Source organism: Pygocentrus nattereri, chromosome 21, assembly GCF_015220715.1.
Source record: "Pygocentrus nattereri isolate fPygNat1 chromosome 21, fPygNat1.pri, whole genome shotgun sequence".
NCBI lineage: Eukaryota > Metazoa > Chordata > Actinopteri > Characiformes > Serrasalmidae > Pygocentrus > Pygocentrus nattereri.
This window is the reverse complement of record NC_051231.1, coordinates 20,172,498-20,187,665: the sequence shown is the minus strand read 5'-3', so window position 1 is coordinate 20,187,665 and position 15,168 is coordinate 20,172,498. Positions and strand designations below refer to the sequence as shown.

Below are 15,168 nucleotides of genomic sequence, written 5' to 3'. Positions count from 1 at the left end.
CACCCCTGAGAGTATCCCAAGTATAGTAGCAAAGTATGATTATTACAAAATGTTCCATCTCATCTGTGTTTAAGAATGTAACTTGTTGTTTGGTACATTTGAAAAATTTCAGGGTCTAAGCTTTTTCTCTAAACCTCCCCAAATGTCACTGGATCCTAATCCTGTTGAATTATGAGATTGTTACAGGGTCAAAATGTGAATATTGCTACATACAAGATATCACTGACAGAAACTGCACTGGCATCATAAGACTGGAAACCTCAATAAAATACCACACACAAACCAGAAGTAAGCTTACTTTCATTCGACTTCAGCTCAGTGTGCAGGAGTGTTAGCTTGCTTGTAGTAAAATGTATCAGTGCTCTTACTTCGAATCCTTAATGATTTCATAATTCAAAGGATCCAATGACATTAGGGGCAAATGTATATATCAGCTTTGGAACATTTCTGTGCACCACAGAGTGTGACAGCAGTGATTTTGAAAAACATCATTCATTTTCCCATAGACAAAAAGCAGCTCAGACATGGAGCTCTTCAGTCTTCTTGAGTTTGCTTCAAAGCACCAAACGTTGGGCCCCTGGTACAGTAGCGTGCCCCTCCCAAAAAAAGTATCCACAAATCAAGTTTATTATGATGTTTTTTCTTTATGAGGCTGGTTGGTGTGCATTGTTATGGTAAAATAGCTAACAAACAACAAGTTGTGCATTTCACTGCAAAAAATGGTAACCTGGCATGTGAAAATACCTTAAATCTTCTTAATATATCTAAAATTTCTCATTTTCAGATTGCAAGCTATTGTAGATTATTTTATTTGTAGGCATTTTTACTTGGCTTAAGAAACTTTGTAGAATAAAATGATTTTACTATATTGGTGAATTTTGCTGGTTTCAAGCAAGTTTCTTAAAACATGTAAAAAGATCTGCCAATACAGCGAGATAATTGTACTTATGAAATTGCCTAAAACAACTATAAAGTCTAGAATAGAATTAAATAATCTTAAAATAAGTTTACAACAATATGAGGAAATTTAGAAATATTAGATATATTAACTAGATTTAAGATCATTTCCCTTGCTAAGTTAGCATTTTTTATGCAGTGCTGAATCATCACTCTTGCTGTAGTTCAAAAATGAACTTCAACTTGGTTCATTTTCAAGGCAATAAATGCAATTAGAGGAAAACGGCTCCAAAAATGGTTGATTGGAATTTGGAACACCTATTTAATACCTGCTTTGGTGAGCTCATCTTGTCTCATGTCTTCAGTTGCTACAATTGCATCAGAAAAGGAAGAGGTGCCAACTTTTCCTCCCTCAGTGACTGTGACTGCTTCGGGAACTAACAGAGCTAGCGGTGGGTGTTTTACAGGTTAGCTGCGGGGCTGAGGTTGAACTTTGCTGGATGATAGTCACAAACACACACACACGTTCTCTATGCCGCTTATCTTGCTGGGTCACAGGTGGTGCCCTAAGCCTGTCCTAGTGGTCATTGGGCAGAAGGTAGGAAACTCCCTGGACAGGTAAAAAAAAACAGTTTCTGTTATATTAACAATTAATAAAATGCTCACTAGCTGCATAAAATCAAATACCGCTTCTTTATTAGCTTTGTGCTTGTTATGAAAGCCTGCTTACTAGCTAATCGCTAACTAGCAAGCTAGCTTACTGTACGGCAACATACTTACAGTTTGGCACTTTAGGCTCATCTGTTTTCTGAAAATCTCTTCAGCAGTTGTCTGTTATACTAACTGCTCTCTTTGCCACATGCCGGTTTTTACGAACAGATTTGTGCACTGGAGGGTCAAACCTTTTTTGCTTTTATGGGGAGTAGAAAATGAGAAAGCAGGCAAATAAGCAGACATATGACTCAACACACAGATAAGCATGGTATAAAATAAGTGTAGTAAAAGCATAACTTACTATAAATGTCATTATTTACTTCTATTACAACAGAAAGTATCCTCAACTCTCTCGTGGTCTTCAAACGTAAACTGAAGACCCGTCTCTCGGTAGAGCACTTGAGCGTCACGCTAGGTAATTAATATATTACATCTAGGTAATAATGCATTGCAAGGATGCTATATTTAATTAGCTTAAAGGTAGCTTGGACTCTAACCTTTTAGTTAGGACACATTCTCTAAGTGGATAACAACGCATTTTTGTAAGTTGCTCTGGTTAAGAGAGTCTGCTAAATGCGGTAAATGTAACTGTCGACATGTCGCCGAAATAACGCATGACTTCAGTGGTCTATGTTTAACAAAACTGACATAGCTTGTTTAGACTGGACTGTTCTGTCTTCTTCTCTTAAAAGTACACCAGACCATACACAGCATCTTTCTAGAAAGAAAATGTACTACTAAATTAAACTATTGCTAAAACATTGTTAATCGCGGTATCAATATCATCACAGCACACCGGCGTGTAGACGCTGGAACAGGATGTGGGCAGCTGGCTTCAAAGTTGTCGTAGAGCGTGTTCATGCTCTGAGGTACTTCTGGGAAAGGAACGGCTACTTGTGATTAGCCTCCGCCAGTGCTGAGATTTGAAGGTAAACGTAACTGGTAACTGTAGTCGTCAGTGTTTTGTCCACGTGCGTTGCGTGAGCTTCGTGTAGTCAAAGGTGCGAGAGAGAGAGAGAGAGAGAGAGAGAGAGAGAGAGAGAGAGAGAGAGAGAGAGAGAGAGAGAGAGAGCGAGCGAGCAACTCCCCTGATTCCACTCCTGAATTTTTAACAGCGTTGTGGAACTTTGCTGGCTGGTTGCTATGACTCCTGGGGTTTAGCATTACATCGTTGCCTCCTACAAGCAACAAAACTGGGAAAGGCGGTGAGAACTGACTGAAACACGGTCAACACTTACAAAGAGACAGGCAAAGCTGACCGAAACGCAGCCAAAAGTGAACGAAGCGCGGTCAAAACTGAGGGAAAGCAGACGTTTAAAAGCGACCCAGGCGCGGACAAACCCCACAGGAAGGCAGTCAAAAAGGACCTGAAGCTCAGTCAAAACTAAAAGTATCGTGAATTCTGAGGAAAGTAGTTCAGATTGAAGGAAAGGGGGTGACATATTGGGGGAAGCAAATCCAAACTCACGGAAAGGCAGTTAAATCTGAGGTAAAAACAAATCCAGGCTGACTGTAAAGCGGTCACAACTGCCCGGAGAGCCGAGCTTGGAGATGGAGCAGTGCAGTAAGGAGTAACAGCTGTGCTCGCCTCCAGCGCACATTCACTGCAGCGCCTTGGTTGACCTTGTGTTGGCACTAGTCGCGCATGGCCTTGCCTGTGAGTAAATCTTCATAATTCAGTACTGTGTTTCTGGGTTGTTAACTAACTTAATCGTTAGACCGTTTTTGTCAGTTTTGTTTTACCTCAAAAGTTGTTTGAAATTTGGATTTGTGGGCCTGCTAATCTACCAGACTACTTTGTGTGACGTTTTCATGTGCAAAGGAATGCTCACGCTTGTAAGATGACGCTAAACACGGAGAGAGAGGGTAAGGAAACGCTGCGGAGAAGAGCGAGCACTCCGATCCCCTCTGCTCATCAGCCTGGCCCGAGAGACAGACAGCTGCCCGTCGATCCCCGCCACCCTCCGCTCGGCCAGTCCGCTTCCTACCAAGCCGGAGACAAGAGCGTCCACCCGCGGGCCAGCTGGTCCTCAGACTCAGAGGAGTCGGACAGCTCCGGCGCAGAATGCCTCTACCGGGTTGTTCTGTTGGGAGATCACGGCGTGGGGAAGTCCAGCCTCGCCAGCATATTCGCCGGAATACAAGAGAAAGATGCGCACAAGCACATAGGAGGTGGGCTGTTTCAAAACCTGGATTAGTTTTTTGGCTGAATCTGTAGCTCGGTATACAGTTTGAGCCATGCAGTGGTCACTACACGTTCATTTATTGTTTTAGTTATGGATAGATGAAAACGTAATTAGTCCCTGTGAACATTGTGTTAGGCTACGTTGTTATCAAGCTATTTTTTAAAGGAACGGCTCACCAAAAATCGAATTTGCAGGATTTAATGGTATCTACTACGTAACTATCAGCCAAGTTATGTTTGGTGTCTGAAGTTTGCTTCTTTCGTTTAGTACTGGTGCTACAATGCTAACGTAGGTACTAAAGAATCCATGTTCATGTCTAAGCCTAGATCAACAGAACTAGGTCTGCTTTGGGTGACAGACGTCTATTATATTAGCCCTGCAGCGCCGTTGTAAAGCTAAACTTCAAACATCTCTTAACCAATCAACCACATTTGGAGTAGGGGAAAACTGTCTGAAGTAGACTTTTCCGTGAACCGTGCAAGTTATCTGTACACTTTAGACAAGTCACGTTACTATAATAACCTTGGCTAAACTCCTGGGACTGTCTGATAGATTGAACCCTGAATATACCACATGTAGTGATTGATCTGAAAACATTCATTCTAGTGCAGCATTGATTTCATACACTATACTAATCTATGTGCCCTGAGGTGTCTGAAATGCTGTACCCTATTATTTGAGGGTGTCCTTGCAGTGGATATGGTTATTGCCATTATACTTTCCTAGCACTGCTGGATTTGGTCATTGCTCAGGACTGAAGCTGACTGAATTCAAAACAATAGCCATGGTGGGGTGAGACCCGTCATGTGTCCACTCTTCTTTATGTCATGCGTTCCAGGGATGCAAGATGGTCCACTTTGACGGACAGCCTGGATAGAGTTTGATGTACAGAGCTGTCACTCTGTTTTAAGCTCTCTCAGACCTGCCGTCAGTACTAATACAGTAACCTTGTTTGATAGCAAAACACACACTTTGCAAAAATGTATGCAGTTGGTGAACTGTACGGACTGGACATGTCTACGATCACCTTACAAGATTCTCTTACATGGTTACAGATGTAGGTCACAGATATAAGACCAGTGGCTGGATTATTTATTGATCTGAAGGCGTACTTGTTATTTTGCCGGTCTGAACTTACATGCATTAATTCTTCATTAACAGCCTTACTCATTGTGGCCTATAAGTAACTGGAGTGACACCTTTCCTTTCTTTCTGTACTTCAGCACATTGCATTTGATGTGAGAAAACAATGACTGTTAAAGTGCGGAACAGATTTGGAGAAGTAGAGAATATGCTGTATTGGTTAAATCATATTGGAATCATATTGGAATCACCGTTCTTTTTATACTTAGTCCCATAATAAGTAATAAATTATCCATTGTCATGAATTCACATAATCTTAAATGAAATCATTCTGTGCTTAGTTTAAAATCCTTTGCAACCGATTAATGCCTTTTGCAGCCCACAGACAAGATATCTTCCCCTGGTGGTGCTCTAATAAGCCTGAAATCCAGTTACATTTCAGTTTGTGCTTGTTTCAAGGCTTTTTACCCTAAGTTTTCATTATGTGAAATACATTCTCAGGAGGTTCAGGCAAAGTGTATTACTGAGCCAGTCAAGAATATTCCACTTTTTGGCCCTGATGTTTTGAGTCATAGCTTGAAGGTTTCACTGTATTCTGAGGCATTTGGCTGAGACGTTAAGATGCAGCTGTACACTTCAGATTTTATCCTGCTGCTGGCACCCACAATCTCATCGTTAATAAAGCCTAATGAAATAGTTCCACTGCCAGTAATGCAGCCCCATGGCATGTATGTTTAAGAAACAAGGTGGTTTGCTTTGTATCTTGAACTGGTCTTTTTTTCTCCACACTTTCTCATTTCATCACTCTGATACAGATTTTTACCATCTTATCTCTTATGTGTCCATAAGACATTGTACATGCATTTAATCCACTTTTTATGTAGTTAGTGCTTTGCATGTTGTGTTGGTCTGTTCTCCTCTTCCTGGTGGTCTACATCCTCTTTAGTGGTCTGAATCTCTTAATAGTTTTTCTTCATTGACTGAAAGTATGTTTTATTTGTTCACCACAGCAACCTTCAATGTTTGCTGTTACAAAGCTCACTAGTGTGTTTGTGCTTCTTTGGACATGTTTCTGGTTGATTTATTTAGATTGGTTACCTGAATGCTGCATGCATGGTCTTGCATGTACATTACATTTAATTGATTTCATTGATTTACCATGTTTAGCTGTTATCCTCAGTCATGAAGCTCAACTTGTTTGATATTACCAAATGAAATGAGATGCTATTGGAAGTGGAATTTGCATCGGATAAATGGGTGGTGAAAATTACATTTGCACTCGGATGATGAGACTCATTTTTATAGATGATTGTGACACAATTTAAATAAAGCTGTACTATTTTTAGTTTAATTAGATACGGCACATTTAGAGAGAGTTAACTGATGCTGAGTCACAAACACTGGAATTCATTATAGCTTCTTTTAATCCTAGTTTAAATTCATACATTGAAGTCATATCTAGAATATCTAGCCTCAGCTGTACCTGCTGTAAGTACGCTGAAGGCTTGACAGGGTGGGTTTAAAGTGGAAAAATGAGACAAGGTCTGTTTCACTCTAAAGCAAAGAGTGTTTTCTTCTTCTTGTCAAACTAGCCACAAGATCAGCCTAAACTAGACATGGTGCAATGCTTTTTCCATCACTCTGCTCCACATTCATTCTTCATGGTCATGAATGTGAAAAAATAACATAGCACCACTCAAGGAGATCAGGGATAAGCACATCAACACTAGCATAAACAGGGTGCCTTTTGGTCGGGGCCTTATCAACTGTGTCATCTGTTTGAACAGTTGAACCATAGCAGTGGCTCTCTGAAGGTCTTTACAGAAACATTTTGGTTTGTTACTTGAAACACTTTTACATTTGGGTGAGGGCTGTTGCTGTGATGATTTACTTGACCAATCAAAAACATTCCACTTTTTGGCCCTGAAAAACTTCACAGTTGCTTAGTTGTATGTCTTGAGTCATTGTACTGCTAGAAGGTCAAGTGTCATTCACTGACTTCTGAGGAATTTGATTGGATCTGAGCGGTTAAGATGCTGCTGTATACTTCAGAATTTATCTTGCTGCTAGCATCAACAGTCACAGCCTTAATAAATAGATCCACTGGCAGTCATAGGCCCTATTCACACTTGGTACGGACATCCGTCTCGAGTGATCTGATCATACGTGGACAGAAAGACCTTGTCCGGTCACACATGGCGCTTCAATGTGTCATGAATGCATCTTCAGTTATCAGATTTTGTGACTGGAGGATGGGTACCACCTACATGTACTAAGAAAGTTTTTGCATTTGCTATTAGAATAAAGTCCATGCTGGTGTAAATGAAAGGGCTGTTACAAAAGTTTAGAGCACTTAAACCACTAACGTGACGTGTAAACGAACATTAAAGGAGATGAAAAATTAAGCTATGCAGCGTGATGAGGCAGCTGATTAAGGTGGTTCTTTTGTCGCTGTCAAAGACACATCAAGGCACTTTAGTGTTCACATTGCAAATGTTATTTGATCATAGGACCACTTCCACAGATTCATCTCCGTCTGGATGCTCCGGATGCTCGAAACAGATTTCAAAGTGTCTTTTGCATCATTTGCAACATCCACAATGTCAAATCCAGGGTGTCGAAAGTGCTGGAATTCAAGAAGAGTGCCAAACATTCATGTATATGGCAGAGAATTTTGAAGAGTTTGGTGGGCGAGAGGATGCGCTGCCATATCTCCTGCATTTGTTTTTGAAACCAACATAGCTACATAGTTACTAATGCCTATGTTGTTACCACAGCAACCTATGCAGATAGGTTGGTCATGTCTGGACATACAAAATCGATCTGATCACTTGCAAATAATGGTGCGGCAAGAGATCTGATTTGAGAAACAAATCCAATTGACCTGCAATCTGAACATAGCACATGTGTCTCCAAGACACATTGTACCCCTGTTCTTAGCACTGTCCACTTATGACTAGATCACCCAGGATGTATGTTAATTACAAGTGTGAGAGTGACCTAGAGGCCCACGCCAGGATGTTTCAGAGATGAGTTCTTTTTTTTCTGCACTTTCCTCATTCTGTCACTCTGGTACCAGTTTGTTTAATCTTTGTCATATTCGTCCATATGACTTTGTACTAGAACTCTACAGGCCTTTTCTAACCTCTCTAGTGCATAAATTGCAACAACACAAAGCTCTCCAAGAAACATCTGAGCATCCACTGTCCAATTACATATGGCCCCCTGAAAAGGAGGCCATATACAAAAAGGGCTGAAAAGGCTATGAATCCTATCATTCATATGACCTTAAAGAAACTGTTTAATTTGCTTGCACAGTAACTATATATTGAGCCACATTTTAAACTTTTAAAGCATCTCTTTTTCTTTTTTGACATTTTTTAAAATCTGCTGAAAGGCTAAGGCCATCAGGAGCATATAACTGCAAACTCAAGACGTGGACAAAGCAGTAGAATAGGATAAAATGGAAGAGTTTTAAATTCAAATCATTTGTGTATTTTGTCTAATGTAGACCTTTATATAGATGTAGTTCTCTAGGACTAACCTGAGTAATAACAAACTATGCATAGCCATATGCATTTCCATATTTCAAAAGATAAACTTTAAAAAGAAAGAAAAATAATAATAATGTACCATAAAATTGTGAATGGATATTTGACAGTTTCTCTGTCTGTTTTTCTTCTTTAGAGGACACATATGAAAGAACACTAACAGTGGATGGAGAAGAAACCACGCTTGTTGTAATGGACACATGGGAAACAGAGAAGCAGGTATGAAAAAACTAAAAAAAAAAAAAACACACACCCAATAGCATCTGTAAATCAAAAAGTCAAAATCAAAAAAGTCAAAATCAAAAATAAAAAGAATAAAGCATAACCTACTTTATAAACTACAGAGCAAGTGAAAAAAACATCCAAAGGCATTTGTTCCCAACACATAGATTTGCATGTATCTGAGCTGCAAGCTTTCTGTTGACAACAAACAACACACTCACTTAAAGGCCACAATGCCCTTCCCACAGTGAATGTTGTGGAAAAACATGGCCACTGAGCGCCACTGGCCAAACTCCATTGACAGTAGCTGAAGTGGAGTGGGCTGGCGTCCAGCAGAGATCGGACAGAACACTCTGGGCTCCTGCCGAGCACCTCACACCAGAGGACACTGATGGCTTTGGGACCTAATTACACCAATATTGATCACACAGCTCTGTGCAAGCTCCCACTGAGGGCTCCAAGGCAGCTCAGCTTGGCCTGAGTGGTTGTTTACAAGTGTGGACAAAAAAACTGACCCTGTAACAACTGTCTTGTTAGGGTTGAGAGAAAAAAATTATAGTATTGCCATACTTTCTGTAAAAAAAAAAAAGTGTCTATATTGTATGATTTAATTCTTAATATGTTTAATGTGTAGCACCGATGAAAGTCTGTTTTCAACCCTGTTTCAAAGTGATGACCCAAAATCAAAATGGATCTTTTTTACCTTGTTAGTTCTTGATCTTGGTTGTTTTATGTACAGTTAATATATAGTTTAAAAGACTAAATTCTTGTTTCTGTGTAATCTTTGAACAAAGTGTAACACCTTTTGCCTATGTCTAAACGCCATCTGACATTTGTGTAGGCTGAATCTGTGTTCATCTTACTACAAATGAGGTAGTTTAAATATCTGTCAGTATTTGCCCTGGTTTCTAAAGTTTTCTACTGCACTGCAATGTTGTGAGGAGGATCAGCTGATGATGAAGGCAACATGCACAGTCTGTCTCTTGCTCACACATGATAGTTAGTTACACTTGTACACTGCTTTATTTTAAATTGAAAGAAAAGCTGGGGCAGCGCAGATGCTAAAAGATTAGTCTAGTGCTTCAAAGTGTCTTGAAAAGGTTTTCATGCTGCAATCCTGAAGAATAAAAATAAAGTTAAGTCCTGCCCACAATTATTTCCCACCTGAATGTTCTGTTTTTCATCACATTAGGAAAGAAAAAAGTGTTTTGATTCACACTGGCTTCAATTTCACAATACACTTTGCACTTGAGAACTACGTTTTTTTTTTCAGCTAGGATTTTTAATTTTGGGGCCTTGGGCCCTTTTTTCTTTTGTATTAGCAGTTGGACAACATAGCAGGTAACTCAATTGCCTTGCAGACAGGAGATTTGATTTGATGGTTTGATTCTCCATCCAAGGAGGAATACAGGAATGATACATGAATAAAAGATCTTGGGCTACACACCTAATGTCGTATTTACCTAGTATTGTAGATTTGTCTTTTTAGGAGCATCTTCTAGGAACTATTTTGAGTTTAAAAATTGTTTTAACTGAAATGAACACAGGTAAAACTATTTTTTCTTCTGGAGACATAATCTGTAGTCAGAAGTACTAAAGTGCAATATACGATGTATTATCTAGGATAGATAATTAATTTTATCACCAAACATGTGACTGCATATAATGTGCAACTATTGTTTATTATTATTTTTAAAACTATTTATAAATTGAGCTGTCTATCAGACATGTTTTCCAAACATTGACTTTTTGTGTGACTCGTTGTTCAAGCATTACTATCAAGTTATGTGTAAGTCATCATTTATAACTGATTATATCAACTTGTCGCCCAGCTGTAGTCCTATCACATTACTTTGCATATCACAAATCTTTAAAAAATTACAGCAGAATTATATCTTTGCTCAAGTAACATGATAATATCAGATCATGAGGCATCTAATAATTCCCACCCCTGCCATTCTGATAAACTGAAATTTTGTACCTGAATTAACAACTCATCACATTATGCTACTCATTTTTCTACGTTTTATTTTCTACCTCACTAGAACATATGATGAACAGTGGGTACTGTGCTATGTGTGAGAATTTCTTTTTTTTCTGACTGTGATTTACAGGAGGAGGATGAAAAGTGGGTACAGGATTACTGCATGCAGGTGGGCAACGCTTATGTCATTGTTTACTCCATCACTGACCGCAGCAGCTTTGAAAGTGCATCAGAGCTACGCATCCAGCTGCGACGAATCCGCCAGGCTGAGAACATTCCCATTATCCTTGTGGGCAACAAGAGTGACTTGGTGCGCTGTCGAGAAGTGGCAGTGGAAGGTAAGCGAGCAGTATAGCACATGAATATGTTTGTCCTACCTAAACAGCACTTCTTTGAGTTGCTTGAAATGATATGCTGCTATGTGTAGATGCTGAATTCTGCCAGTAATCGTTAATGCGAAATGTGTATTTTGAATAATGAATTCTTCAATCAATTAAATCTTAACTTCCTGTATCTTAAAACTTAATTTCCTATTATTCATTCTTTCAGAGATGGGAGTAGTTATTCAAAAGAAATAATTTTTCCGCAGGCTTCTGTCTGATCACACATGGGTATAGACAACTTAAAAAAGCAGGACTGCAGTTGCACTAGTTTTCAAACTGTGAATAAAATGTCATAAGGACAGTTTTGGGAATACATTCTCATCCTAAGACATGCAAATTGAGAGTGTAATGGCTGTTGAATTAGAGGTGGGCAATATGACAATATCACTGCTGTAACAAAATGTGTTACATCACATGCTTTTCTGAGCATGTTCTTAATGTCAAGAGTACTTAAAGAACAGTTTTTAGTTTTATTAGTAATTTTAGCATTAGTGCAGTATTCTTCACTACAGGTTGCACTGGGACTATTTTTATGTTAAACTGTGGAAACACTAAATATCTGTGCTCTTTATAATATACCATGAAAATATCTTGAAGTGATGTTATAACTTTGCCATACTGGCAGCTTCTATTTTGATTCCATGTCATATACACATCTTGCGAACAATTATTCAGAATTCAGCAACTGCCCAAAGACTTCAGTTATAAGTAAGTTTGATTAATTGGATTTTCTGTTCTGAGTACAAGAAAATGCACTGTTAACAAAACAATACAATGCAGCAGACAGACTGGAGTATCATTTTATGCCTATGAGATGTAACTTATTGCAAGAAGTTTACCAAGAATAACGTGTCCTGCTCTGTTTGCCAGAGGGTCGGGCATGCGCTGTAGTCTTTGACTGCAAGTTCATCGAAACATCGGCCTCACTGCATCATAACGTGCATGAGCTGTTTGAAGGCATTGTAAGGCAGATCCGTCTGCGGCGAGACAGCAAAGAGGCCAACGAACGCCGCCGCTCCATCTACAAGCGCAAGGAAAGCATCACTAAGAAGGCTCGTCGCTTCCTCGACAGGCTGGTAGCCAAGAACAACAAAAAGATGGCCCTAAAAGTGCGCTCAAAATCCTGCCACGACCTCACAGTGCTGTGAGTCTTACCTCTTCAAATGTCTCTTCGTCTTCTTCTCTTCATTCCTGAAAGGTTCTGTTCTGTTCTTCATAAAAACCATCAGTTATTGACAGTTGTGTTTTGCGTTATTTGTTATTTATTTAAACCCTTTCAAAGATGGAGAATTGGACTATGCACCGCTCTCCTGCTCATTCTCTTGAGAATACTTTCAGCTAATAGATCTGAAGAACTGAATTGAGCTGAGGAGCTGTAAAATTTTTGAAGTACTTCTTAAACCAAAGGTTTATTACTGTATATCACTAAATAAGTGGGCTTTATTATTTTTTTTTACTTCTATCAGTGTTTGCCTTATCGTACTGGGTAGACATCTGGGTTAGGGAACCTAGCTCTAGTTGCTTACTGTTATTTCTACTATTTTCAAAGTAACATAAAAATATGATCCTTTTTAACTTTTTCTAATAAAGAAATACCTTTGTATACACTGATGTCATTTGCTACAAGGAAAACACTGTTTAAAGAGGAACCAAAGGAGAGACCACTGTCTTTGTTTTTGAAGTTTTGCACTATGTATGTTGTTTCACTGAACTGACCAGTTTGAATCCCAAATGGCTCTGCATGTTTAAAGCTAACAAGCTAAAAGGAAAGCAAATATCTTCTGCAGACATGCCATCAGGACCTGCCGTGTGGATGTGTATTTTATTTCTGAACACTATGCAACTCTGCATTCTTTCAGAGAACCCTGTCTAGTTTCTTCACAAATTGTTATATGGTATAAATGCAAGTGGTTAAGAAATGATTGAGAGTTGTTTGTACTTGCTAGGTATAACAAAGAAGAAAACTTTATGAAATGAACTTTTTTCTTATGAATTTGTGTCTACTCGTATGACGATACAGAAGCATTTTGTACAAAGAAATGTTGGTTTGTAAATATACACTGTAGTTACTGTATGTTCAGAATTTGTTTAATACAATAAATAAAGTAAAAACTGTTCACATACTGCAATTTATTATTCTCTCAAGATTATGTAACATGATAAAGCATAAATAATACATACATACATACATATATGCTCTTTTCTGTGCGCTGAGAAGTTCTATTTTATTCGCCAGAGTCAAATTATTAGAGGGTCTATAAAATATACTTTAAGCAGGTATATGCCAAAGTCAAGGTTTCTATTCTACAGATTTTCTTTTATTGAATTCCACCAATGGATGCCCTTTCATTGTGATTAGGTTACTCAGGCTTGGGCCAAATCCTACAGATTGCTTTGTTGCTACACCGACCTATGTCCTGCTTCTCTTTCTTTTTCTCAGTATTACTTGAAACAGTGTTGTTTCTTTCTTGATACCTGTACTGAAACCTTGAATATTAGCTGATACTAATCCAGTAGTTTTTCTATAAAAGCTGTGAAGCTTTGCAGCACTTCATTTAATATAAGTATTCATATTACCAGGCTTTATTGGTTGTTTCATTGTTTTGTTGCCTTAACATGACACAGATGTTTTCAGAGCTGTTTACAAGCAAATCTCAATTTTTCAAATAAGATTGAGCTGCTTTTATATGTGGTCCTAAAATGGATGCATATCCGTTTCATGGCCATGCAACCTTGAAAATAGAATTCAAGTTTTTTGTTACATTGTAAAAATAGTTTGTCAGTTCAACCTAAAAAACATTAATTCATGTGGTAACAAGCAATTTAACTGGTTTTGTTCAACTCAAATACTTTGAATGCAGCAATGTAAAGCAAAGTTTTAGTTTAGATGAACAAAAGCAATATTTGAAATTTATTCAGTCCTCAAAAACACTTAAACGTAACTTCTGCCCTGTTCCAAATTTTAGAGCATAGTTTGTTGTTTACGCACATTGTTTATTTTTTATGTGGCGTCATTGAAAAAGACGTGCCCATGCGGAACATTCCAGGACACAGGTTTATTCACATTAATGACGGATTTGAGCCCCTTCCTTACACAAATGTGAGCCATTATGTTAGAAGGATCGGATCACAGTAAAATCAGAATTGATGAGGCTTAAAATGTAAACATAAAGTAGGCTATCGTGCTCAAGCTTTTGAAACACTTTCCCACAGGAAGAAATACACACCTAACAACCTGAAAAATGCTTTATATACGTAATTACATGATTTCGTGCAAAAAAACTTGCATAAAGCTTGATTTGTTAATAACAAAAGTATGTTTGCTATATGACTGCTGGGATAGGCTCCAGCATCCACCCACGACGCTGATGGAGAAGCGGCTTAGAAAATGGATGGATGGATGGATGCATGTTTGCTATGTATTTATCTCTAATTTCATGTATGTCGCACGAAGGCCGCTTCCCTAACTTTCCATATCCTGGTGCTAAATAAATTTTGTGTATTGTAATTTTATCATTATATTTATAATTATATTTATTTTTTCATGAAAACTGTAATGTGACAGATTATGTTCCTCTGCTGTTTGTGTACTTTCCATTTAGAAAGGCTATAGCACTTTTCATACCTCTCCCTCTGTAAGAGCTGAAATGTGGCACATTCCTTTTAAAATCACTGTTGTCTCGCCTTCAGTTCGACTCCAGCTCTTTGCCATGCTGTTTGTTTTTGTTGTAAGAGGCACATGAGGGAACTCTGAACTTTGTACATTAATGCATTATTTTTCCCCACAAAAAGTTTCCAATGTAGGTTTTTGCAACATTTCAATATTATCAAACACATTTTCTGCTAAAGCTGTGTGGAAAAGGTTTCATCAACATTTCTAAAATGAACAATTCACTAACAATTTTCGTTTCCACAGCCTACAACAGTTGACTATATTCTGGATAGGAATGTAGCTAGAGTGGCTCTGTGATATTTCAGGCTGGATTTTCTCCAGGATCAGGTCAATACTGATACCTAGTATCTGTAAATTTCCACTTTTTATATCCTCAGTATTCTTTTACTTTTTCTATATAACATACAGCTGTATAATTAGCACTTGTAAATCATACATTCGTATTAGAATCCAGACTAAGAACACAGTTTAGTAG

General features: G+C 38.4%; 1 protein-coding gene across 1 annotated transcript; it reads left to right on the top strand.

The window, feature by feature from the left end:
• Positions 1-2,509: 2,509 nt before the first annotated feature.
• rem1 (RAS (RAD and GEM)-like GTP-binding 1) lies at positions 2,510-13,137 on the top strand. Its single transcript, XM_017682917.2, has 5 exons — positions 2,510-3,268; positions 3,434-3,783; positions 8,568-8,650; positions 10,768-10,975; positions 11,891-13,137. The coding sequence occupies exons 2-5, from the start codon at positions 3,453-3,455 to the stop codon at positions 12,166-12,168; spliced, it is 900 nt and encodes a 299-aa protein (XP_017538406.1). The 5' UTR covers positions 2,510-3,268; positions 3,434-3,452; the 3' UTR covers positions 12,169-13,137.
• Positions 13,138-15,168: the final 2,031 nt, after the last annotated feature.

Bases quoted from the DNA above. Each gene is read 5' to 3' on its own strand.
- rem1 (XM_017682917.2), top strand. From the start codon at position 3,453: ATGACGCTAAACACGGAGAGAGAGGGTAAGGAAACGCTGCGGAGAAGA. The intron at 3,784-8,567 runs GTGGGCTGTTTC...TTTCTTCTTTAG, and splicing joins TGCGCACAAGCACATAGGAG to AGGACACATATGAAAGAACA. The intron at 10,976-11,890 runs GTAAGCGAGCAG...TCTGTTTGCCAG, and splicing joins TCGAGAAGTGGCAGTGGAAG to AGGGTCGGGCATGCGCTGTA.